The sequence below is a fragment of the Phyllostomus hastatus genome, unplaced genomic scaffold, assembly GCF_019186645.2.
Source record: "Phyllostomus hastatus isolate PE091 unplaced genomic scaffold, TTU_PhHast_1.1 phas_scaffold_129, whole genome shotgun sequence".
Lineage (NCBI taxonomy): Eukaryota > Metazoa > Chordata > Mammalia > Chiroptera > Phyllostomidae > Phyllostomus > Phyllostomus hastatus.
The window spans coordinates 29682949-29709546 of record NW_025334009.1 but is presented as its reverse complement, the minus strand read 5'-3'; the positions used below and the strand labels follow the sequence as shown (position 1 = coordinate 29709546).

Sequence of the window (26598 nt, the reverse complement as noted above, 5' to 3'; positions counted from 1 at the left end):
AGTTTGCTGTCCTTTTACTATACTTGTCTTTTCTTTATCTTCTTTTCTTAGATAAGTCCCTTTAGCATTTCATAAAATAAGGGCTTGGTGATGATGAACTCCTTTAACTTGACTTTATCTGAAAAGCACTTTATCTTCCCTTCCATTCTACATGAGAGCTTTGCTGGATAGAGCAATCTGGGATGTAGGTCCTTGTCTTTCATGACTTGGAATATTTCTTTCCAGCCCCTTCTTGCCTGTAAGGTCTCTTTGGAGAAATCAGCTGACAGTCTGATGGGAACTCCTTTGTAGGTGACTGTCCCCTTATCTCTTGCTGCTTCTAGGATTCTCTCCTTCATTTTTACCTTGGCTAATGTAATTATGATGTGCCTTGGTGTGTTTCTTCTTGGGTCCAACTTCTTTGGGGGCTCTCTGAGCTTCTTGGATTTCTTGGAAGACTGTTCCCTTTGCCAGATTGGGGAAGTTCTCCTTTATTATTTGTTCAAATACGTGCTCCATCTGTTGCTTTTTCTCCTTCCTGTTCTGGTACCCCTATAATTCGGATGTTGGAACGTTTAAAGGTGTCCTGGATGCTCTTAAGATTTTCCTCGATTTTTTGAATTCTTATTTCATCATGCTTTCCTGCTTGGTTGATTCTATCTTCCTTCTGGTCCACTGTATTGTTTTGAGACTCAGATTCCTTCCTTTCACTATTGGCTCTCCTCCGCGTATCTTCCTGCATCTCTTTTATGGTAACCTGCATCCTTTCATCTAAATTGCACCCAAAATCAACCAATTCCATGAGCTTTCTGATCACCAGTGTTTTGAACTGTGCATCTGATAGATTGGCTATTTCTTGGTCACTCAAAAGGATGAGTCCTGGGGGACTGATCTGTTCTGTTGGATACATGTCTTATGTCTTTCCCTGTCTCTGGTCGCTCTTGTTATGGTGGAGGGCAGAGCCTTAGATGTTCACTGGGGCTGGGCACCCCAGTCGCTAGATTATGACGTTATATGTGTGGGCGGGGGCGGGAGCGGGAGGGGACAATGGCAGTAGTTCCGTTCTCCCAGGCTCAGGACCTTCCTTGGGATCCTGGGCTGCGAGCTCTGCCCTGGTCCACAATCGCTGCCCCACAGGGTCCGCCAGCCGCAGCTTGCGTACTCAGGGATCACCGCTGCGTTCTTGCGCCCCGGATGGCTGTCGCGCCAATTTCACGCCAAATTTTCCCCGACCTCCGCGCACTGCCGACCCGCGCCAGTCCCGCTCCCGCCCGGCTCATCGTCTCCTACCGGTCTGGGTGTACGGGTTTACTTCAACTTCTTGGCTGTCCGACTTCCATTCAGATAAATCCTGTCAGTTCTGAGTGATATTTTGTCTGTAAATTATTGTTGTTCTAATCTTGGTTGTGCGAGGAGACACGGTGCGTCCACCTATTCCTCCATCTTGCCGGAAGTCCCCCTCGCATGAGATTATTTACTAAATTTAGAAATACTGCTTTCTTCCATTATCACATGCCATGAAATTTTATTCCAATGTTTTGTAAGCATCATTCAAATCCATGTCTCTATCAGTGGAGCACTTGTGAGGCATCTAATGCACGTTGCCAGCCACACTCCCATCTAAGTGGTGTGATGTATGGCACTTACTGAATCCATAGATGATGCTGTCCCTGGAAATTTTGCCCAAGTGACAAGTACTTGTGCCATAATGTTAACACAGCCTTGTTTTTACAATCCACTGTATAGACGAATATTTGTAATCTCCACAACATAACGACTGACTGTTGCTCATCATAATGATCTTTAGAGGTGTTTATAATGATACCCAGCAGTTATATTTGTGAGACATATACTAAGAGTAACCATTAAATTTATGTTCAGTTTCTTTTGTTCCTCCCCCCGTCCTGCTTTTTTAAGAGATTCTAACCAGTGACTTCATTCAAGATTCAAAATTATCATTGATTGAGATCACGCCAGGCTTATGTTTTCCCCAAATAATGTCTAAGCATTAAAGTTTATGTTAAAAATAAAGTGATTCTCTATTCACCCCATAATATGAAAGACTTAAAAAATTCAAAATGTGGCAGTTCCTTCTGAGTGCTGGTTTTGGGGAGTTAGGGAAGACGTCACTTTATATTCAGAAATATAATAATTGGATATCCTCATAACTTCTTTTTACAAAGATCTTTCAGAACTATACTGCCACAGAAGGAGAATACCCCAAAGTTGTTTGTACAGACTCGGAGAGGCCAGGAACTTCTTACTAGGGTGAGGCATTTCATGAAGCAGCACATCTTTCCAGCTGAAAAGGTAAGCTTTGTGTGAACAGAATGTATTTGTGCTCAGGGACTATCCATTACTTCTGTTATCTCTGCTTCTAGGAGCACCGTGGTATCTGGTCTTGGCAGTCAGTCCATAACTAGGTGCCCCTCCTGACCTGAGCACTGAGCTGCTACAGAACCTGACCCTGAAAAACCCCAAGCTTCTAAAATATGCTAAGGGAATGCTACAGATAAATCTGTGGAATTAAAATTAAGTTGAAAGGAATTAACTTTGTTTAAAGTTTAGAACCTTATTATATTAGAGTAAAACACTACTTTGAGGGCCTTTGCCAAGGCAGTGACTTTACGGTGTTTTGTTTGTTTGGTTGGTTTTGGGTTTTTTACAGACTCCTTTGAGAGTGAAGAGAACTGTAGAGGACACAAGGTAGGCGTACCCAGAGATTTTTGAGTGTCATTTCAAGCAGTTTACAATTACTACCACCCCTCTTCTCACATGATACTATTTTAAGGTATTAAGTTTCAGTCAGTTCACTGAGGGTAAAGAAGTAACATGGTGCATTCATTCATTCATTCATTCAGTTAACAGGCAGTTATCAGGGATCAAATAATGGGTTAGACACTTGGAAAGCCATTGAAAGTAAAAGAAAGAACAAGATAGACAGGGCCCCAAGACATATACTCCCATGGGGCATGAAAGACAGACATTAAATAAGAGATGATAAAGGCTGTGAGGAAAAGAGAAAAGCTATTATGAAAACATGTAAGGCAGGTGGGATGAGGTATATGTGGATGGAGCACTGGTGTAGATTGTAAGGGTTCACGTCTAGCCCATTTCTGCCACAGTTAGGTGGTCTTGGGCACACAACAGTGACTTAGAGCCCCAAGTTCTTCAACTACAATGTGAATTGGTATGACTAAGTGTACAAGAAGTTCCTATTTTAATCTTTTATGATTCTGAGAGATCTAGAAATTTGGCAAAATCAAATAGAAAACTGAAAAAGACTAAAATTCTTTCAACAAAATTGTTCATCAATTTGTGTTTATAGGATGGTTAATGTTATTGCTTGAATTATATGAATAATTGTATTTTTAGTGAAGATCTGGTATGAGATTAATTTTGTTCATACAGTGGGGTATAGTTTTTGTATGGCTTATATATTTTTTTAATTATATTTTTCCATTACCAATTAGTCCCCTTATACCCCACTCTCCCCAGCATTCACCACACTGTTGTCCATGAGGCCTTTTTCCTTTTTGCTCAATCCCTCCACTCCCTCACCACCCCCAGCAACTAGCTGTCATCCTGCTCTCTATGTCTCCATTTTCCTTGTTATTTCAGTTCATTAGATTCCACATATGAGTGAAATCATATGGTATTTGTCTTTCTCTGACTGGCTTATTTCACTTAGCATAATGTTCTCCAGGTCCATCCATACTGTTGCAATAGGTAAGATTTTTCTTCTTTTTTACAGCCAAGTACTATTTCATTGTGTAAATGTCTCATAGTTTTTTTTATCTACTCATCTACTGATGGACACTTGAGCTGCTTCCATATCTTGGCAATTTTAAGTAACACTGCAACAAACATAGGGGTGCTTATGTTCTTTCAAATTAGTGTTTTGGGTTCCTTCGGATGTATTCCCAGAAGTGGGATAACTGGGTCAAAAGGCAGATACATTTTGAGGTATATTCTTACTGCTTTCCACAGTGGGTGCACCAGTCTACATTCCCACCAACAGTGCAAAAGGGTTCCCCTTTCTCCACATCCTCACCAGCACTTGCTGTATGAGTATATAGTTTTTTAAAGAAAATACTACTTAAATATGAAGAAATCTGTTCTAAAATACTCAACTTTTATTTGTGTTCAGTGCTTAAGTTATTACTTTGGAAACTTTCTGTTAGTATGTATACAATTTTGAGCTTTAAAATTCTGAACTTTGGGGTATTAACAAGAAAATGCAACACTTTCGGTTCGAGATGGCAGCATTTACCTCTCCTCCCACAAATGGAATAAATTGGTGAAAGTATAAAACAGGAGGGGGACACATCAGAGAACTAAGGTTTTGAAAAGAGAACAGAGAAAGTCGTTCTGTGAGCTTGTCACAAAATGTAGTACTGACGCTGCTGCATAGGAAAAGGTAGCAGGGCCCCTGGAAGAACGTGGCATTTTGAGACAGTTGTCTCTGGGTTGCAGTATAAATTCTGCAAATTAGTAATAATGAGTGACCATGAGCAAGTCTCCTTGTGAGGGACAGGATAATATCATGGTTATCATGGTTAGAGTGAACACTCTGGGGTCAGATTATTTGAATCTGAATTGCTTTTGTGCCACTTTCCACATGTGGGACCTTGGTAGTTTCAAATGTGTGCTTCAACTTTCTTAAGTACATGAATGCATGCTCCTCATTAAAATACAATATTAATATTTTAGCCCTGGCTGGTGCGTATGTACCGTTGTACATTCAAGTTCTTTGAGTCCTTTGTTTCCTATACCGTTTTTTAGCTTTCCCTGTCTATTAAGGGAGGGGAATTGCTGGAGCGTTGGGAGGGAACTGTGGAGGGGGAATAAAGGAGGAAAAATGGAGAAAACTATAATAGCATAATCAATAATAAACACTTTAAAATACAAAAAAAAGAAAGCTAATGATCAACTGAAGCATAGTGTATGTCTCTGGGGATGGGGAGAGAGGAATGGGATTAAGAGAGGGTGTAACATGTATTTCTTAGAAGAAAAGAACTAAAATAAATGTGGAAGCTATTTATTAGTCCTGAGTTGTTGATACACAATCTCTTTCTGTATCTGTAAATGTATTTGAATATTTTCTAATAAATTTTTTTTCAGTAATTTTTATCAGAAAACTCCAAAACAAGCTAATTGCCTAAAAGCCAGTTGGTTAAAACAGAGTAGCACTTTTAGGTTCACAAGTAGTAGCAATAAAAATTGTTAGAAGTTTTGAGGCAAGTGTTATTTTTAAATAAAAAAAGAGAAAACCCATCACATTTTTTTATTCATAAAACAAATATTTGATTGTAGGCAATTTCATTAAGAAGTTGCATTGACTTGTGGGAGCCAGTGTTTCTTTTGGTGTGATCAAAGTTTTAAAAAATTATTTGTAAGGTAAAAAACTCATTAATTAATTTTTTTTAAAATACAGTCTTCTTAGCCCTGGCTGGCATAGCTCAGTGGATTGAGCGCAGGCTGCAAACCAAAGTGTCGCAGGTTCGATTCCCAGTCAGGGCACATGCCTGCGTTGCAGGCTATGGCCCTCAGCAACCGCACATTGATGTTTCTCTCTCTCTCTCTCTCTCTCTCTCTCTCTGTCTCCCTTCCCTCTCTAAAAAATAAATAAATAAATAAAATCTTTTAAAAAAAATACAGTCTTCTTGAGGGCTTGCATTTTGGAGACCAGCCATGATCTTTATCTTTTTCCCAGTTTTTTTGAGAGATAATTGACATGTAACATTGTGAAAGTTTAAATGTACACCACCTGTTGATTTTACACATTTGTAAACTACAAAATGATCATCACCATTGTGTTAGCAACCACTCTGTCCATCCCGTCACTTAATGACCATGTCTGTTTTGTGTGGTGCGAACATTAAAACCTATCTTTAGCGACATTCAAGTCCACCATCTTTATTTTAATCTTAAGGGTTCTCATTTTAATTTTCTCTCCCCAAATTAAACGTTGTTTTAACTTTAAAGAAATAGGAAATATATGTATAAAAGTTTTTTTATTTCTACAGGTCTTTTTTGAGAGTAATTTCCCTTAATAGCTAGTAATATTTCTTTCTACCCTTGTCTTTGAAGATATGTATTATCATTACTATTACTGATTATTTATATTCAGTTCTCTCTAGATATTTATTTTTGTTTCTTTTGAATTTTTGCTAATAATTTAGGATTTAAGATTTTTCCCTGCATATAGATTTCTAACTGGGTCTTATGGCTTATTTCTGTAATAACACCCTTGGAAATAACTTCTCCCATTTTTTGATGCAATTTAGCTGCAAACATTGTTCACCACTTTTGTTCCTGTTTGGTTTTGGAAGGCTCATTTCTTTGTGAATTAAATATTAGAATAATTTCTCATTTGGAATATGGTTTATTTTCTGGCTCTCCTGGTCACCAAATAATTATTTTATTATTGGTAAATTACATTTAAATATAGTAAACTCTTAGTTTCTAGACTCCAAAAACCTAGAAAGATAATTTATTAAAAATAAGATTCTGCTCTGGCTTGTGTAGCTCAGTGAATTGAGCACTGGCTTGTGAACCAAAAGGTCGCCAGTTCAATTCTCAGTCAGGGCACATGCCTGGGTTGCAAAACAGGTCCCCAGTAGGGGGCACGCGAGAGGCAACCACACATTGATTTTTTTCTCTCCCTCTCTTTCCCTTCCCCTCTCTAAAAATAAATAAAATCTTAAAAAATATATTGTTTTAGTAATACTTAATATTAAAATATCCTGAAATATTATTATATTTCATATTGCTTTGGGAAATGTATTACAAGAAAATTATTCAAGATAGGTTCAGGGTTATGGATTATTGTTCTCTAATATGGTGTGTAAATTATGAGTAAAATATTCTGAACCTGAAAAACAAGAGAGAACAGAAATTGGATTTGGAAAGCAGATTGGATGATATAAAAGAATAAACCACAACATAGGAAGCCACATCTCAAAAGAATTTTGAAGTAAGAGAAGGCTAGATAGCACAGGTGATAACTTTTTTTTTTTTTGATTGAAGAATGAACCTGTGGGTGGGCTGCTTGGATTGGTCTCTAATACTCTTAGGTAGCAGTGGTGTTTGCCTTAGGAGGCTGCAAGAGTACTCTGTACAAGCAAAGCATCTGTTTCAGAGAAGCCAGGGCTTCAACATACCAGTTAGTGCTCTAGAGTAGAATCCCCCATTTTTTGGCTTTTTTTTTTATTCTGGTGGGAATTCAGTGTAAACTCCTGCTGGCCTACCACCTTGCCAGATTCTTACCTTCTCACTCTAAACAGAAGCCTGCTTGTTCACATGCTAGCGCTTGCAACCAGAAGCCACGTACCTTGCTCTTTCATTCATAAACATGACCAGGCAATCAAGGGAGCACAGAAGTCTCACAAATTGGGTTGTGATGCATCTTCTGAATATAATGTCATGCAGCTATTGAAATATTTATAAAGAATTTGCAGTAAAAATGGTTTATAAGAAAAAAGCAGATTGTAGCTTTAAAAGGAAGACTGTCAGTGTTTTGTGTGGCAAGGAAAGCCACCATCATTTTGTGGTTGTAGATCTTTCACATCTGGAATATATGCACTTCTAATAATGTGAGCTCTTTCTCCCTTTAAAAAGTTTTACCAACATCTGTAAAAATGGTTATACTGTAGAATGATTCTGACCAATAATATTCTCTATCTGTGAACATACATTTTTGAAGTGATATTTGGAGAAAACAAATTTGCTTTTTCAAAATGGAAGGGGGAAAGCCTATAAAATTCTATTAAATGTTATAAGTTTACAAAAACTAAAAGTTAGGTTTGGAAAACACGATTGTATCACATAATACACAAACATCTTAATAGTATGTAACTTTAGCTAGTAAGCCTATTAATCACTTTTTCTTAGTACTTTTACATATTTTCCCAATTTTTTATAACAGGAAAAAAATAAGCTTTATTTAAACAATTTTAATGATCTTTTGAAACTCCTTGGATATCATGAAGGTAGAACATAATTTCATTATCTATGAGAATGTTAAAAGCAATTGTTATTTAAAATGTATAAGGATAAGGAGTCCCAAAAATAGCATGTAAAACAGGAACTAGCAATATGACATGTTACTGAGAACACACTTTAACATAATAACATTCGTCTTTTTTTCCTACTGAGTCTAATAATATACTAAGAACTATTGCTTCTTTCTAACAGACTCAGGTTGAACGTGAAAAACATAGTAAATTGCAAATTATTTGTAGGCTCAGATCTAAGATTCAGAACCAACAGACCCCATCACAGTATCTCAGTCAGTGAATGAGGAAGTTAGATGCTAAAGGTGATATTTTGGGAAAATTGATCAGGCATCAAGCATATTTTCTGCTTTCTTCTTTTACCAGTAAACTCTTTTATATTTTAAGAACTAAAGAAAGCTCTTTGTATTTTATTTTAATTCTGACCCTTACTGTACCACAAATAGAGTTTGCAAATCTCTAAATGCATAGATTTTAGAACAGGAAGTATTAAATAATACACGTTTTCAAATAATTATATGAACACTGACATAATTTCTCAGAACTGTAGTATCATAGGTAGTCAGAGATGAGGAATTTGTAAATGTATTGCGTAATATGTTTCTTATCAAGCACAACAGCATTGACTATTTCTGTGGCAATACAAGGCATGGAAATAATAAACAACCCTAAACAGGAAATTTCAGTGACTTCCTGACAGAAATAACAAGTGCTGTTGATCCTGGTGCCTTTGAAAGACCCGTCCTGTGTCTTCTTGAAGCTTTTACTAAACATAGCAGTACTCCAGACCAGCCATTTGCAACCGTTTTCATGTCACGGCACACATAAACTAATTACTAACATTCCGCAGCACACCATAAAATGTATTTTTTGCCTCTCTGACAAAAAAATAGTTATAATTTTGATTCATTCACACCCAACAATTATGTTGTGTTGGCAGTTGTCATTTTTTAAATTTGACAGTGTGAGGGGAAAGAGGCCAATGGCCCTGACTAAATAGTCAGGTACTGCATATTTTAAAAATTCTTGCGGCACACCAGTCGAAAATCGCTGCTCTAGACTAAACATCCTTCAATAAAAGGAACATTTTAGTACACTACGCATATGACTAAATTGGTGGAATAATTTTAGAAAATAATTTTGTAATCTGGAGTTTTGACAATGTTCATAGCTTTTAATCCAGTGAAGTAATTCTGCTAGCCCAAGTGCAGGTGTAGAGGGAAGAAATTAGGTACAGAGATGCTATGCTAGCAAAATATTGGAGAATGCCATTATAGTCCAAGATTTTAGTTCATCTCGATGTTTTAGTTGCACAAATTAGAGATTACCATTATTATTTTATGTGGCTATTGCCCATTGTGTCTATGACTTTATTTACTGTTCATTCCTTCCTGCAGCTCAGATGTTTCTTCAAGTTCTCTTAATGTGAATCTTCTAATAAGCTTTTATCTTTCTCTTTTCCTTCTTTTTCTTTTTGCCCCAGGCAAGGGAAGTAATGATTTATCTTCGTCTCTTCTCTGTCTGTATCTGTTTGTCCCTGTCTCTCTGTTTCTCTCTCTTTCTCTCTAATGCCTTTATTTTGCCTCATTTCTTGAAAGATCATTTTATTAGATACAGAATTTTAGATTGACAGTTATTTTCTCAGCAATTAGAGATACTATCCCACTGATATCCTCATTTGTTGCTCTGAGATGTAAGCCTCTTGTTTGTCCCTTTAAGAGCCTTTCTTCCCCTTTGATTTTCTGCAGTTTGACTGTGCTCTGGCTTCATTGTGCTTTCTGAATTCGAGGGCCAATGTGAGATTTTGGGTTTTATCACTTAAAAAGACTACAGGACCTAAAAGGCTAGTCTCCTTTCCTGCCCGTGCCTTCATATTCTAATTCAATAGCATCCTCCAACAAGCAGATCTCACAGGATCTTGCATATTCTATGTCCCAGGCCTGATTACCCCGGGGGTCCGCCGACTCTGGCCTGGGCTTCACCGCCCCTGTTATTTCCGCAGGCCTGAGTCGGGCAGAGGAGACAAAGGCAGCCAGGAGACTTGGATTTCTCACAACTAAGAACAAGGACTCAGGCTTTGACAAAGCCGAGGGGGCAGGGGTTGATATTGATCACCCCTTCATTTCCACAGTCCCCTGAGTCTCTTTCCTGAGGCCTCCACGTGATCATACCTGTCTTAGGCGATTCCCTCCTTGGGAAATCTTACCTGTCATTGGCTACCTGATCAAGCATTAGAGGCCAGGCACAGAATAGGCAGCATTCATGTGAGGGAAATAAGTTTCATCTCCTTAGTGTCTCCTGGACTGGAGGTCTCTCACTCAGCCTTAGCCATAGGGGGGTTACAGCTTCCTGAGACCAGGCAGGGCAGACCCCACATCTGTTAGATACCTTCTCCAGCACTCCATCTCTCCTCAGTCTCATCTACAGCTCCAATTAGGGTTATGTGAGAACTTCTGTGTTCATCATACCCCTCAACCACTCATATTTGCCTTCTGTTGAATTCTGTGCTTCATTCAAGAAAGGAGGAATTTCTTCAGATCCTCCTTTTGATTGTTTTCTTTCCAGCTGAGTCTAACCTCACTTTTCAACCCTCCAAAGAGCAGTAGTTTTCAAAATGTGGATTGTGTCACCATTTTCTAGAAAGCTAGTAAAGAATACAGAAGCCCCAGGCTCACTGCAGTAGGAGAGGGCCTGGGCCCTGGTTCTTTCCAAGTTCCCCAAGTGATTCCGAAACTTGCCGAAGTTCAAGAACCACTGCCACTGAGGTTTTCAGTTTAATTACTATTACTTTTCTTTTCCTCGGGTTGCACTTAGTTCTTTTCAAACTTGTCTGTCCAGCTTGATAATCCTTTGTCATATTTCTATTTCCTTCCTTTATTCTCGAAACCTGTTAGACATAACTGCTTTATATTCTGGATCAGATCATTATTCTATCTATAGTCTTTCTGTTTTGTTGAACAATCATTTTTGCTGATCCTTGTGAACTGTGGCCTGTTTCCTCAAGTGTTCAGTGATTTTTCATTTCAAACTCACGCTCTTTGGAATTTAACTTTATCTGCTGGGATAATTTAAAGCTTTGTTCACAGCTTTTCACCCAGAGAGGATTTGCTCTGGATTCTGCCAGGTCCTGTAGGTGCTGTCCCCAGGAACAATGGAAGCTTAATTTTTGGCCTGAGATTTTAGTGCCCCACAGGTCTCTGAATTCAGATCCCAAACTTGGGCAAAGACAGGCTTCAGGCTAGAAATGTTTTCTTTTTTTTTTCTGTTTCATCCTATTGTATATATGACCTTTTCCACATGGTCTGCCTCTGAGGGGTGAGGTTTTGTTTTCTCCCCACCTCCCACTTAGCTTTTGCCCATTAGGTACCCTGGCTTTGGTGGAGGGAAGAAATGACCTCTGATTCTCCCCTTTGCTCTGTTTGGGGCATTTGGCTTTGTCTCCTGACCACTGCGTATGTGGCCCATTGGAAACTGAGGCCCAGGCCAACATGGGTCAGACTCCACCCCTCAGCCAAACACGCCTCCAGTGCTCACTCACACCTGAAGAGTCAGGCTTTTATAATTCCTGGCCTCTGAGGATTTTTAAAAATTTCCTCCCAGCACAGCTATGCAGTACTGAAAGTATTTTAAAAATTATTTTAAATATCTCAGCTGATATTTTTAGCTGTACTATGCTAGGAGGGGTTTCTGTGACGGTCTCATGTGTCACCTTGCTGAAAATGAAACACTCAGACCTTGGTATAGATTTGGGGACTCTATTATCTAATATTGAGGGAGCGTATTTTTGTGAGCAGCAAGCCTCCAGAATATCTTATACTTCTGTGTCTGGTTTTAGAAAGAAATATGATTGATTTAATAGTAGTTGAAAAATGCTGTTTCACCTAAATATGTTTTGTTTGGATATTAACAGTTTATGGCATTACTTATGTTATGCTAACTTTAGCCAATGAGCTTTTTTCTTTTTATTACTTTAAGGAGGTAATTGAGTTCTATGTTCAAAATGAAAATTCAGTAGACAAGTGGAAAAAACCTTCAGTAATTGATAAACTCAAGGTAAGAAAAATAAAACCTTTAACAATGGAAAATTTCTCTGTAGGTTTTTTTAAGACCTTAGGTTGTTTTTGTTGCTGCTGTTATATATGTAAAGGATAATTATATCAATAATAACTTTTTTAAAAAAATTAAAAATAGAATCTAATAAACAAATTAAGTTGCATAATGTTTTATGTATAGTGATGAAGACAGCCTTTTAAAGCTGTTCAAAGGAAAGAAATACCGTGAACACTGCTTACCACCATCTGTCACTTAATTGAGACTAACGTCAAGCAAGGCATTTGTCTTACATGGGCTTAACCCAACTTTCATGTTTTCAAATCACAATGCAAAAAATTATTCGGCATAATTATGCTCAAGTATGGGAGCTTTTGTAGTAGCTCTGTTCAGTAAGAAGTACTCAAGCAAATTTGTTTTTTTAGCCAAATCCAAAGAAGCTTGGAGGAAAAGTCATTTCTTTATCAGTTAAGTAACTATTGATGATGATGAATTAATAGTGACTTGTTTTGCATAATAGGATAAAATGAAATAAATAAGTTCGTAAATGTTTTTAAATTTCAAAAAGCTTAAGTGTCAATATCTTAAAAATAAAACTATTTTAGGTCATGGCAAAGTATGATCACTCTGGCATATTCTTCACCTTGACAGGAAATGGCCAAAGCAGAAGGTCTCTGGAACTTGTTTTTGCCTGCTGTGAGTGGTCTCAGCCAGGTGGACTATGCCTTGATTGCTGAAGAAACCGGAAAATGCTTCTTTGCTCCAGCTGTCTTTAACTGCCAAGCACCAGGTTACTACATTATTAAAAACAGATGTTCTCACATGTTTTGAGCGGTATTTAAACTTTCTGTATTTTATGACGGGGAAGTTTTTCATACATAAAGTTGTTGATTTAAATTTGTCTATAATTTTACTTCTTAGTTACTTTGATTTAGATATTAAAAACTGGATCTAATGTTCTCAGTGGATTACTCTTTTGTTAAACATCATTACATTAAGAGTATTAGTTAATAGAATCTGCCACCTAAGGGATTTATAGTGTAATTATGAGTTGCATTTTCCTGATTGGATATTTGATATTTCTATGGCTAGTTGGCATGAATAGAGTTCCAAATCTTTTGGTTAGCTTCACTGTCTTTCCATGTATTCACCAATTATTTATTATCTACTATGTGCCAAGCCCTGTTTTAGATCCTTGAGATATATCAAGGAATAGAATAAAGAAAGATTCCTGCCCCCATGGAGCTGATATTCTAATGAAGGGAGAAAAAAAATAAGTGATCAATATAGTAAATAAATAATGTAGTAAGCTTGAAGATGAAAAGTGCTTTGGGAAAAAAGGTCTCAGCAGGGTAGGGGCACTCTGGAATGCTGAAAGAAAGGAATATGGATTACAATTTAAAATAGAACAGTTGGACTAGGCCATATTTAGAAAATGACATTTGATAAAGACTTGAGAGAGCTCACCATGCTGATGTCTGGGGGAAGAGTTTTCAGAGCCGAGGGAACACAAAATATATGGCCTGAAGGCAATAATGTGATAGATGTGTTCCGGGAATAGCCGAGGAGACCAGTGTGGCTGGGAGAATAGTAGAAGACATCAGAGAGGAAAGGACCTTATTTATACGTTGGGCTTTATAGAGCAGGTAAGGGCTTATCACAGTGAAATGGGAAGCCATTGGAGGTTTGAGCAAAGCAGTGACATGATATGACTTAGGTTTTAAAAGTATCACTTTGGCTGCTATGTTGAGAATTAACAGAAGGAGGGAAGTGGGGAATTTATTGTAATTATTATAGTGAAATATGATGGCAATTTGTTCTAGGGGACTAGCAGTAGAAGGAGTGAGAAGTGGAAAGATTCTAAATATATTTTGGAGGCAGAGCCAAGAGGATTTCCTGATTGGATATGGGGTATACATGGGGAAGTCAAGGACACCACTGCTAAGGACTTTGACATGAAAATTGAAAGGATGAGGGAAGGAGGCTAACTTTTCTTTAAAAAAAATAGTATGGAATATAATCTGTTAAAAGTGTTTTCAAAGCTGGATTTTCAGAAGAACCACCTAAGGAATTTTTAAAAATCTGGATTCATAGGCTCCATCCCTGGAGACTGTGACTCAGTAGGTCTAGGGTAGACCCTGGGAATACTCTGATGCTGCCAGGCAAGAACTGGCAGTTGATGTGCAATAGAATGGTGATGGTGTGGTAGCCTGTAGTATTCCTGCCCAAGTTAGGCCTCAGTATTGTCTTTTGTGCTCATTGTGTGGCCCTGATGCTAAAGCTCTCTCTGAAGAGTTAGTGAAGGGTGGAATTGCCAAAAAGAGGTATATTGGATAGCTGAGAGAAAACACAAGCTGGTGTTTTAGCAAAGTGTTTCCTCCCTGTTCTTTGACTCTTCATTTCTTTGTAACAATTGAGATAGTTCCTAGACTTCTGTTGATGACTCACCTTGACTCTGGTGTGATTTTCCCTCTTCAAAACCCCGATTTATCAAATCACTGTTGTAATACATTTTAATCTAACAATGAGGCTATTGTGAAAGTAAAGAAATTGATTCACAAAGTTTCTAAAGATTCATCTCATTGGTGTGAAGCTATTACATCATATTGCATAGGTGGCTCACTTTTGTGGAAAGAGAACTGCTCATCTTTTGTATAAAACTTTTTTGTTGTTAATAGTAAGAAATATATTTTATAATGTGACTCTCTATATGGCAAAGAGAGTTGTTTGAGTCTTCATTAATGGATAAAGCGGGGGGTGTTGGGGGAGATAAAGTGGGAGAGAGATGCTTATATATTATTGAAAAAAAGGCTTGCGCTGGATGGTGTGGCTCAGTGGATTGAATGCCAGCCTGTGAACCAAAAGGCTGCCTGTTCGATTCCCAGTCAGGGCACATGCCTCGGTTGTCAGCTAGGTCCCCAGTAGGGGGCACATGAGAGGCAACCACACATTGATGTTTCTCTCCCTCTCTTTCTCCTTCCCTTCATCTGTCTCTAAAATTAAATAAATAAAATCTTTTTTAAAAGAAAAAAAGGCTTCATGAAACAAGTTTCCCTTACTACATTCACATGTTTTCCACTGAGTCTAATCTAATGTAGTCTGTTTTGATCTATTTTAGTTTTTATGGATGCTAGCCATATTCCACTAAGTTGATTCCATGACACACTAATGAGTCATAATATGAAAAATAATGCTATAGAGGACATCCTTTGCACATGCAGCTCTACCACTATTTCTCTGTTTGACTTGTGAACTTACTTTTCACAAGATGGTTGTGTTCTTTTTTTTTTAATTTCATGAGTCTATCAGTTGTACTGTGTAAATGATATCACCAAACCACTGAAATTTTTAAATTGGCCAGGGAAATGCATTTTCTTTGATCAAAGTATGATCAACAATTCTCCTCAGCAAACAAGATGTATAAAATCATAAGTAGAAAACTAGGCATTTTCTCTTTGTAGTGGAGATCTCTTCTTGAAGGGCTCAGGGCATTGTGTTTTGGAGCATTTCCAAAGCAGATAAAAAGGGCATATAATGGATGCCAATTAAATACTTTGAGAGGTTTCTTAAGTATAAAAGATGAATTCCAATAGGCTTCCAGTCAAGATGGTGACATAGGCAGACATGGCTCACCTCTTCACACAACCACATCAAAATTACAACTAAACTATACAACAGCCATCACTCAGGAACATCAGAATCAGGTTGAATGGAAGTTTGACAACTACAAAATCCAGCTGAATGGAAGTCCGACAAGTACAGAGTTGAAACCACATCTACCCAGACTGGTAGGGGACGCAGATACAGAACGGGCTGGTCTCACACCCACTTAGATAAAAATTCAGGAGGGATATCTTGGGAGCAAGTAGTCCCAGACCCACACCAGGCCTCCCAGCCCAGGACTCCAGTGCCAGGAAGATGAGTCCCCACAACTTATGGCTGCAAAAACCAGCAAGGATTGAGTCAGTGGAGGAGGCTGCTAGATCCCTAAGCAGTTCCTCTTAGAGAACCCACAGATGGCCTAGCCTACTCAGACTTGCTCCCTCTGAGCTCCAGAAGCAGGATGGCAGCTTGAAAGGCACCAGCGGCACACAGAGAGAAACTGAAGTGTCTGGCATCAAGGCAAGCAGAGACCATTGTCCCTTTTCTAAACCCTCATCCCACAGACCCAGCAGGCTAGTGCGATATCTGAGACTCCATCAACCTGGCTAACACTGTGGGATCCACCTTGGTGATCCACAGAGGCTGTACCCCACCCAAGCTGCTCTTCCATAAGAATGGCTAGTATTGGCTCTTAAATCCTATCAAACAAGCAACAGCTGGTCTCAATGAGTCCTGGAAGCAGCCAGATTAGAGTCACAGTTTGACTTCACCTGGGAATCTCTAAGCCTAGCAGAAGTAGCAGTCATCTCAGATTGCTTTACAGTTCAGGCAGAGTGCCCCGAGAAAAACACAGGTGGAGGCTGACCTTGGCCTGCACCACCATGGAAACCCCAGGGACTGTGCACCCAGACCACATTGGAGCACCACCCTGCCCCTGCATAGCTGATCCTCCACAGAGGGCAAAGTTTGGTGGTAGTGGGCACAGCCAATCCTTACAGCTGACTGGCCTGGGTGAATCCCTCCCATTGTTCTGCCCACTGAAACCAAGGCTCGACTACAAGAGGAGGGTATACTCAGCCCTCACAAAGGGCACACTTCAAGTACCCAGCTGAGGTGATAGGGGAGGCTATGCCACTGGAGCCTACGGACACCTACTACATTAGGCCACACTACCAAGACATGGAGTCAAAGCAGCTCTACCTAATACATAGAAACAGACACAGGGAGACTGCCAAAACAAGGAGACAAAGAAATATGGCCCAAATGAAAGAACAGATCAAAGCTCCAGAAAACAGCTAAATGAAATGGACAGAAGCAATCCATCAGATACAGAGTTCAAAAACAGTCTTTCATAAGGATGCTCAAGGAATTTAGTGAGGGCCTCAGCAGCATAAAAAAGATCCAGTCAGAAATGAAGGACACACTAATTGAAATAAAGAACAATGTACAGGGAAACAGCAGTAGAATGGAAGAAGCCAAGAATCAAATCATTGATTTGGAACATAAGGAACCAAAAAACAATCATGCAAAACAAAAAGAAGAAAAGGGAATCCGAAAAAAAGAGGTTAGGAGAAACAGCCTCTGGGACAACTTTAAGAGATCCAACATTCACATCATAGGGGTGCCGGAAGGAGAAGAGAAAGAACAAGAAATTGGAGATCTATCTGAAAAAATAGTGAAAGAAAACTTTCTTATATTGGTGAAAGAAATAGACATGCAACTCCGGGAAGTATAGTCCCAATTCTGATGGGTGCAAAGAGGCCCACTCCAAGATACATCATTATAAGAGGCCAAAGGTTAGAGATAAAGAAAGACTCGAAAAGCAAGATAAAGGAAGTTTAGTTACCAGTAGGTTGCCAGATGGGAGCAAGGAGGGGGAAGATGCGTGAAGAGGTGAGGGGATTGAGAAATGTAAATATGTACTTACAGAATAGACATGGGATGTAAAGTATAGTATAGGAAATGGAGTAGCCAAGGAACTTATACACATGACTCGTGGACGTGAACAATGGTAGGGAGACTGCCTGAAGGAGTGGAAGGGTGATGGGTGGAAGGGGGCAAAGAGGAAAAATCAGGACAACTGTAATAGCTTAATCAATAAAATATAATTTTTTTTAAGAAAGGTAAATTTCTGCTCAAGATACCTAAATTATTTCCCAAGTAGTTATAAAAGTTTATAGAAAACATATGTCATCCCATTTGGCTTTTTTGAGCTTTGCCCTTTAATAAGTCATACAGTATTGTATATCGGAGTGCTGAAAGTAGCAATTTTAATTCTAAAGCTATTAGTGGAAAATTGGGGGTCCATTGGGCTGATTAGGGGAGAAACTTTTGTAGAAGTAATTTACCTAGGCTCTTTTCCCAACCCATAGATAATAGGTTCATTGGGCCGGCGTCTTGGAATAAACTGCTAAACCCTTTTGGAGAGTTTATTTTCAACATTTACCCCATTTGAACCATAACAAGAAACACTGAATTTAAAACAAGCAAAGAAAACAATGAGCTTCAGTTTTTTCAACTCAGGACTCATTTTCTTCCTCAGTCAAAAAGAATTTTAAGCTTGTGTTAATCTGAGAATTTTGCATTTTAATATGACTTTGGCTCCATTATGAGTATCTGAACAGAGTATAAACATATTTTGAGAGACTTAACTCAATTTTCATAGGCATTTTAGTGGCTGTCCTGAAGTCATTGTAAGAGGTGATGTTGAAAAATTCTTTCTCAAAATCTTATAAGTAATCAGTATTTAAGGGAAAGGTTTCAGATATTATTTTTTGAAATTCAATAGGAATGAAAATCAGAGAAAGGCACCTAGGACACCTACTTTTGCTCTATGGCAGACACGAGGCTTTTCTTTCTTTTTTTTTTAAACACCTGAGAGTGGTACTACAGTGTCATCGTGCACTGCACAATGCCTGCTGAGGGTTGTAGAGGGTCTTTGTCATTTTCTACCCAGGGCAGGGATTCTGTGTTTAGCAGCATCCTTGTTATATAAGCTGGTACTTTCTTAGACAGTGTTGGGCACACAGTAGTAAGAACAATGTTAGAGGTAAAGAGAAAATAATTACTATGTGAGCTCAGAAGGAGATATTTCTGACTGGGTAGTCCAAGATTCTTCATAACAAAGGTGGCTCAGAAGCAGGAATTTACTTAGGAATGATGGGTAGAATTTCAGTTGAGAGAAGGCCTGGCTGGTGCAAACATATGGAAGTTAGAAAGCAAAGAGTGTGTTTGAGAAACTGGAGTCTCAGTAAAATAATGTTCATTGTTTTCCAGGAGTGTTTCAACCTTGGCAGAGCATATTTACAAGATACCCAGCAAAGGTTAGGCCAATAAATTGTTTCCATCAGTCCTAATTGAGTTAGATCTCATTAGAACCATGCTTCATTGAGATAAAGTGGACAAGTGTCTGTGGTTCAGAACAAGCCGAATAAATATGCACTGAGAGCCATGTACTTATAAATACTGTATGGCATACCTTTGTTGTAAATTATATTTACCATTGTGCTTCAAAATATTGTTAGCAAACGTTTGCTTTAAAAAGATGAACATCTGTATTATCTAATTCTAACATAAATTTTAGACTTCAATATTAGTAAAGTGTACAATTCAAAACAAATGCTTTTCTTATCACATAGACACAGGGAACATGGAGTTACTCCACCTATATGGAAGTGAAAAGCAGAAGCAGCAGTGGCTTGAGCCTCTTCTTCAAGGGAGCATTGCTTCCTGCTTCTGTATGACAGGTAAAAAAGCAAACCACTCTTTCTCGTGCAGTCCATCACCCCAGAGGCATTGTGGGTGAGCAGAAGAAATGTGGGGTGTGCTCTGTGTGGCAGGCAATTTGTTCATGGTTAGAATGTGAATAGCTTTGTTTTGAGCACAGTTTTAAATTTGGGCCCTTTTTAAAAATTTGTATTTATTTGTTTTTAGAGAGAGGGGAAGGGAGGTGGGGGCGGGGAAGAAAGGGAGGGAAACATTGATCTGTTTCCTCTCGCATGTCCCCTGTCTGGGAACTGAATCTGGGACCCACGTATGTGCCCTGACCAGGAACCAAACCAGCAACCCTTCATTTTGCAGAACAATGGCCAACCAACTGAGCCACACCGGATATGGCTAAATTTTGGAATTTTTAAATGTGCAGAATAAAAGTTGTCCTCCCCTTAGGGAGGACACGAGGTGTTGTTTTCTGGTAGGCATTAGCAGCAGAGTACACCTAGTTTCATAATACTTTGTCTTGCTTTTCTAAAATTGTCACCTATGGATATTAAAGATCATTTTTGCCCTTATGTAAGAAATATTCATCTTTGTGATAATTTTGTATTGATACTTACAAAATACTTAACTCTGCATAAACCCGGAAAAGTAGAACTTTCACCAATGCTGGTCATGTAGCTTAGATTATCTTATAGGGAAATACAGCTAGGAGCATGTTAGTAAAAATGGTTTGGTACCATTTGCACATAGGAAACACTAATTAAGAACTCCTGAAGAGACAAACATTATTTCATAATTGAAATAAAATTAAGCTAAATTTCATCTGGTCGTAATTTTGGCCAGATTTTATTGTCTTCTATAACACTACATACATTTATAATAGCACGCTGCTCTCTATTTAATCAGTAAGCGGCATTTACAACACCTGCAGTACGATGTGCTCTCTGTCTGTAAAGCACTAATTTGAGGCTACAGAATAAGTAGAGTCCACGGCCCCCTTTCTGAAGAAACTGAGTCTCTAATTTTAGAAACTGAGCACATGAAATATCTAAAGGACCCGTTTAAAAGAACATTTTATTACCAAGTGCAGATTACTATGACTGGGAGCGAGCCTGTGGATGCAGAAATCCCATGCAGTAAAGCACTTGTGTAAGAGTTCCATGGAAAACTTTCTGAAGATGCTAAGTGATGGGCAGGCTTTATAGAAAGCAAAATAAGTCAGGGAAAGCATTCCTGATGGAATTTGCAAGGCATAGTTAGAAATCCTTTAAGATAGTAAACTGTATGGTAAGGAAATCTGGCTTGTAAATATTTAGTACAGACTTCCGTTGTGGGAAAAACAATGTTTTTAATCTACTCTTGATGACTGGAAAAAGGATTGAGTTTTATCCTATCATATATCAATGAGATAACCAAGAACACAGTTCAGATGGCTGATCTTCACTGTTCTAACTACTTCATTCACTTATTCTTCCAATGAACATTTATTGAACACCTACTATTTGTAGGTTCTCCCGAACCAGGGTGGAATGGGGGAAGGATAGGAAGATGAAAAAGACAAAGATGGTCTGTCCTCAGAGAGTTCACATTTCCCTCTGTAAGTCTCTTTTGTAAACTGACATTTGCCTTCCTGTAAATTCAGCCTTTGTTTATTTGTAGAGCCCGATGTAGCATCCAGTGATGCCACAAATATTGAATGTAGCATCCAACGAGATGGAGATAGCTATGTAGTTAATGGCAAGAAATGGTGGAGCAGTGGTGAGTATTCAAATTGATCCTTTGTGCTAGATGCTGTCCTAAAATAATATGATACATGGCTATTACTTTTACAATGACAGGTCTTTAAATTCTGCCTTAGCATTTTCAAATTTAGAAATAGCAGATAAAAAGAAAAGTAATTTTATAACATGTCTTGATTAGGTGATGTTAAAGAGCAGAAAACGTCTTTTTCTTTGACAGTTTGTGAAAGATAAAATTCATATTAATGCACAATATTTTTTACCTTTGGATTGTCTATCAAAATTAAATTTTAATAGAGACATATCATATGTACTACAGTAATTTATATGTAGTTGTTTTTAGAGAGAAACTGTATGTTACCTAAAATAATTTATTGTGCTACATATTTTCATGTCTTAAAAATACAAGTTTTTAAATGAAAAGTAAGACATTTTATACATAGAAGAATACATTGTTTAGTCAGCTCTCAGTAATAGACTCACATAAATAAATGAACCCTTTAGAAAGTTATAAAAGTAACTAATTATAGTAATTATCAGATGTGGTTGTCTGAGGATCGCTTCCAGAGTGTGCATGATAAATCTAATGGGATAACCAGTTCCCTACTAAAGAAAGGTGACATAGGGAAGCAAACTGTGTATTTAGAAACTTACCAGAAATGTATTAAACAGGCCAGAAAAGCTTTTTATGTACTTTTTTATTGTTGATTGTTATTTTGGGAGTTTTATGAACTCACAAATTAAGAAACAAGAAGGGTAGATTAAATTTTGCTGTATAGTTATTCAAGTATTAAAATTATACAGGAAAATCATTTTTATGTAATGTAAAATAATAATAAATGCCCCTTAATATAAGCCTCTTTATTGATGTTAGATGGCCTACTTATAGCATGATGGTCTTATTACTTATGCTTGTTACTACTATTTTCCAATATTGTTTATTTTAATTTGCATGTTTTATGCATTATTTTGTTTCCTCTTCTTGGCTTCTACCCTCCCCTGTTCCTCACCCTAACTCTTCTTTGTTGTAAGTTTTGACCACGTGTCTGAGGTTTGAAGTTCAGAATAATGCAGATGTTTTATCTGAGGGCGAAGCATCATTCATGTGTATCGAAGCAAGACAGAAGGCAGTTTTACATTTAAATGCTAAATGTACTGGTTGGCTCTGTAAGGACTTCAGAATCCAAAGGAATCTCTGCATTTTGTCTTTGTCTTCTTCTCCAGGACCCATATTTCTTAGCAACTTTCATAATGTAGTTTTTAAAAGAGGACCCCATAAAAACATACAGGACTGGGTTGAGGCAGCTGTGAAAGAGTGCAATGCTCTCTGTGATCTGGATGGCAACATCCATGCGTTTGCTCATTTCGCAGTCGGTGATCAGGGAGTAGATGATGTCTATGGCTTGGCAGAACTTGACAATGTTGTAAGGCAACTGAGTGACAATGAAAACTATAACCACTGTGAACAGAACTTTGAGGGGTCCAGATTTTTTAATGTTTGGCATCTTGATGAGGGTCCTTGCCGTGATAAAGTAGCACACGCCCATAATGAGAAAGGGAATAACAAATCCGATGCAGATTTCCAGCATTTGAATTGATGCCTTCAGTGATGTTTGCAGGTGGTATGGAAAGATGGGAATGCACCTAGCGTTGTGATTTACTGTATAAAAAACCAGCTGAGGTATACTTAGCAAGATGGCAAACATCCAGACACAGAAGCAGATGAGCCGGCATGGTTTTCCCACCCCTGAATGGCTCGGTGCTTTAGTAACTGCCCAGTATCTGTCTATGCTGATACAAGCCAAAAACTGCATTCCAGAGACAAAGTTGACTGTGTACAAGGCTGAAGTGACCTTGCACATGATTTTCCCTAAAACCCACCCATGAACTGCATTAACTGCCCAAAAGGGCAGAGTGAATAGGAGTAGTAAATCTGCCACTGCCAAATTCAGGATGTACACATCTGTTTTGGTTCTCTGCTTCTTGTAATAGGCATAAATTGCCACTACTATGGAGTTTCCGGCAAGTCCAATGATGAAAGCTATTGTGTAGAAGGCAGGCAGGAAAACTTTGGCAAATTTCCTGACCTCTTCTTTTACACAGACCACTTCATACTGACTGTAGTCGTGAGTGCCGTTTATTTCATTTTCCTCGTAGTAGTAATCCATTGATTGGTTGTGTTCCAAAGCCATGGCTGCAATCTAAATGGCAAAAAGAAAACAGGATACTCATTTTAATGTTGCTTAAAAGGAAACACTTTTTATCTAGCATGTTTTGTTCTCTTACTAGAGAATAGTTTGTTGCAATAACATCCATGAACCTGAATCTGCCATTTTTTGAAACCCTTAATGGAAGCCACACTGGAGTATATATCCCCAAGAACCTTTTTCATCCTTGTCTTCATACGTCTGGGTGCAGGAGCTAGGATTTACACAAGGAAGCTAAAAATAATACCCTGAGGAATTTTCTTAATCATTAAACCCTAAATAAAAGTCATGACTTATTTTGTGAAAATAGTTTTTAAAATATGAAAGTTTAGTCAGATTTCAACTAAAAGGAATAAAAAATGTTATCATTTTTACATATACAAGTTTGTGATTTGTATGCAGTATATTGACCAATTAAGTAAAAATACTTATTTTAATTACTTAAAGTTCCTTTTTATGTTATATATTTATAAACTTATGTTGAAATGTTATCTGAGCACGTATGCTCAACTTCACTAGTTGGCATTTATAAAGCAGTCTCTTCTAGTTCGCCTTCCTCCAGATGCTGCCACTACCTGCTCATCGTCCACCACTGTTCGCTAGCGCTGTCACTCCACTGGTCCCCCAAGCCCACAAGTCACTTGAGCACGCACCATCCTGACTTCTCTCTTACCTTCATCTGTGATTTCCAGGCAGCCCTTCAGTTCTGATTTTTACCTTCCAAATAGATCTGGAACCTGTCTCATCTTAATCAGCACTCTTTGTCACATCCACACGAATAGACCATCACTGTTTCTCACCTGGCCTACTACAGCATCTTCCTAACTGGTATCCTGCTGTTCTCATTCTTCCTTACCACCTCCTCGTCAAACACATTTTTCTTCCTGCCACCAGAGTGCTGTCTCTAAAATGTCAATCTCTTACTCCCCTGCTTAGCTCTTCAACTGAAAGACACATTTCTTCACTTGAAAGATGCAGTCCAAGCTCCTTGGCATCATATCCAAGGCTCCCTCCATAATTTGGTCCTACTCGTGGTTCCCGCCACCTCTCCGCACCACAGACAGTACTAGTACTGAGTAGCCCGAGCTACAGTTCTCATTCTGTTCCCTTACCTGTTATACTATTTCCTGTCCTTCCCTTAGAGGGCCAGTTCCTACTCAATGACCCTGGATGTTACCTGTTCCCTGCAGGAAGATTTTCCCGATCCAAAAGCTATATATACATACCTCTCAGAGAACTGACCCTATCCTATGGAAAAGATGTGTTTCCTAGACCACCTTTTCCCTCTGTGTTCTAAGTTCCCCAAGATTATAATTAATACTTTACAAAGTGCCTGGCACATACTAGTTGCTCAGTAAATATCTATCAAAGAAAGGTTTTGCCAGCAGATAAGCTATTATTCTCCTGTCTCATTATTGTTATTTTACTATATTGGCTATTAATACCCAGAATTTACAAGTTTTAAAATGTATTTAATAATAACTTTTAATGGTTTTATTAGAGTGCTGAGTTTTGTTTTGCTTTTTTTTAGCCTTTCTGTCTCCCCTTGGTTATTTTTGTCCTTGGAAGAACCCCAAATATTTTCAGAGAAGCAGTGTGACATGCCCTGGCTGGTGTGGCTCAGTGGATCGAGTGCCAGCCTGTGAACCAAAGTGATGCCAGTTCAATTCTCAATCATGGCACATGCTTGGGTTGTGGGTCAGGTCCCAAGTAGGGGAAACATGAGAGGCAGCTACACATTGATGTTTCTCTCCTTCTCTTTCTCCCTCCCTTTCCCTCTGTCTAAAAAATAAATAAATAAATAAATAAAATCTAAAAAAAAGCCAGTATGACAACTTAAACAGTACATTTTCAAAATAATATTTTTATACTTGCTAACCTTTTGGGGATGAGTAAAGCAAAATAAAGAAGACGCCCTGAGGAAAGACACCACATAAAAGAATTACTTTAACTATGTAAAAACCAGGTGCTGACAGTTTAAAATGACTACTTTTATCCTTAATGCTATTTGAAAATTCCAATCTGTAAGTTTACTCTGGTTTTTATTAATTATTAACAAAAAAAGAACTTTGTTCTTTCTTTCTCTTTCATCCCAGAAATCTTAAACCTAGTCATAAGGAAGCATGTGGCCAAATAATATAAAGTTTTAAGGAAAGATGTTTTAAAATAAGAATTGATCTTACTAAAAATGTGCATAAATAGGAGTAGGAATGGAAATGATTTCCAGAGAGGATCCTCTGATAGATGCATAGAAACACATTTAGATGTCTTTGTAATTACTACAGAATTAAAAAAAAAATTAGTGTTTAAAAAAAAAAAGCAACCAAATGATACAGCAAAAGCTGTATTTCATCAACAACATTCCATAGACAAGTAATGGTATAAAAATAATATATTTTCTTCTCGCTATATTCAGATATTTGTTTTAAGGTTAAAGTGTACAGCTGTTTTCAAATAGTTCTCTTTTGCACATAAACGTTCAGATTTTTATGCAGCAAAGCCCCCCCCCCCCACCCCCAATGATAAATACACAAAGTCTTTGGGCTTTTTCAAAAAATCCTCAGTCAGAATGAGAAAAGGAAAACCAACCTGTTTCAGTGAGCAGAGAGGAGCAGTCTTGAGTGTGGTGTGAATGAAATCCAAAGACCTCTTCTTAACTCCGGTTACTTTTGTTTTCGTTTTATACCCCGCCTTTGTCTTGCATCCAAGAGGGCTTTCCTGCAATTTAACCTTGTGGGTGCTTGATCTGTACTTTTGTATAACCATCCTGTGAAATCAAATCCAAGTTCTTAAGTGTCCTAGGATACAACCCTGAAAGAATTTCATCTTGTTTCAACAACTACAGGCCTTTCAACGTTGCCACTTAGCCAAAAGTAACCAGAAAGCACCTGTGGTTTAGGAACTGACCAGCAAGCTGAAAGAATTCACTCAAGAGTGGCAAGGCAGCTGACAAGCACTCGCAGGTTGCAGCCAAGTCTCTCTTAAGTTGGACTGCCTAGGAAAGAAAACAAAATGGTTTTTTCATCCAGAAAGCTGTCTTTTTGAAAACTAAATTATCAAAGACTAAATTCTAAGCAATCACTAGGCATATCTAGAATTTAATTTTGTATGCCACATTAATATTTCACTTAAGCTATTAGACTCCATTTTGCTTCACTGTACTCGCCTATCCTCAACCTCAGAGGATGCCTTTCCCCGTGACTTTAAACCCCCTTGCCTTCTTGTAACCTTTTCCTTCAGGCCAGCAGCCCATCCTGTGTCTGAGTAAGTTGTTTATTTTCCCCA

General features: G+C 38.2%; 2 protein-coding genes across 8 annotated transcripts in view; one reads left to right on the top strand and one right to left on the bottom strand.

The window, feature by feature from the left end:
• The window catches only part of ACAD11 (acyl-CoA dehydrogenase family member 11), a 72061-nt gene that overhangs the window by 20882 nt on the left and 24581 nt on the right, over nucleotides 1-26598 (top strand). Inside the window, exons 9-13 of one of the 2 annotated variants that reach the window (XM_045857459.1) lie at nucleotides 2163-2289; nucleotides 11973-12050; nucleotides 12699-12837; nucleotides 19289-19396; nucleotides 21027-21125. In XM_045857459.1, coding sequence (XP_045713415.1) covers nucleotides 2163-2289; nucleotides 11973-12050; nucleotides 12699-12837; nucleotides 19289-19396; nucleotides 21027-21125 — 551 coding nt within the window. The remainder of the gene's footprint in view (nucleotides 1-2162; nucleotides 2290-11972; nucleotides 12051-12698; nucleotides 12838-19288; nucleotides 19397-21026; nucleotides 21126-26598) is intronic. The other variant, XM_045857460.1, reaches the window with a different exon arrangement.
• Nucleotides 21788-26598, bottom strand: part of ACKR4 (atypical chemokine receptor 4) — a 36357-nt gene continuing 31546 nt past the window's right edge. For 2 of the 6 annotated variants that reach the window (XM_045857461.1, XM_045857463.1), the window contains exons 2-3: nucleotides 25903-26308; nucleotides 21788-23307 (exon numbers count right to left, since the gene is read on the bottom strand). In XM_045857461.1, coding sequence (XP_045713417.1) covers nucleotides 22246-23307; nucleotides 25903-26079 — 1239 coding nt within the window. In that variant the 5' untranslated portion in view covers nucleotides 26080-26308 and the 3' untranslated portion in view covers nucleotides 21788-22245. Of the gene's footprint in view, nucleotides 23308-25902; nucleotides 26569-26598 lie in introns of those variants that run through there. The other 4 variants (XM_045857462.1, XM_045857465.1, XM_045857464.1 and 1 more) reach the window with 4 other exon arrangements.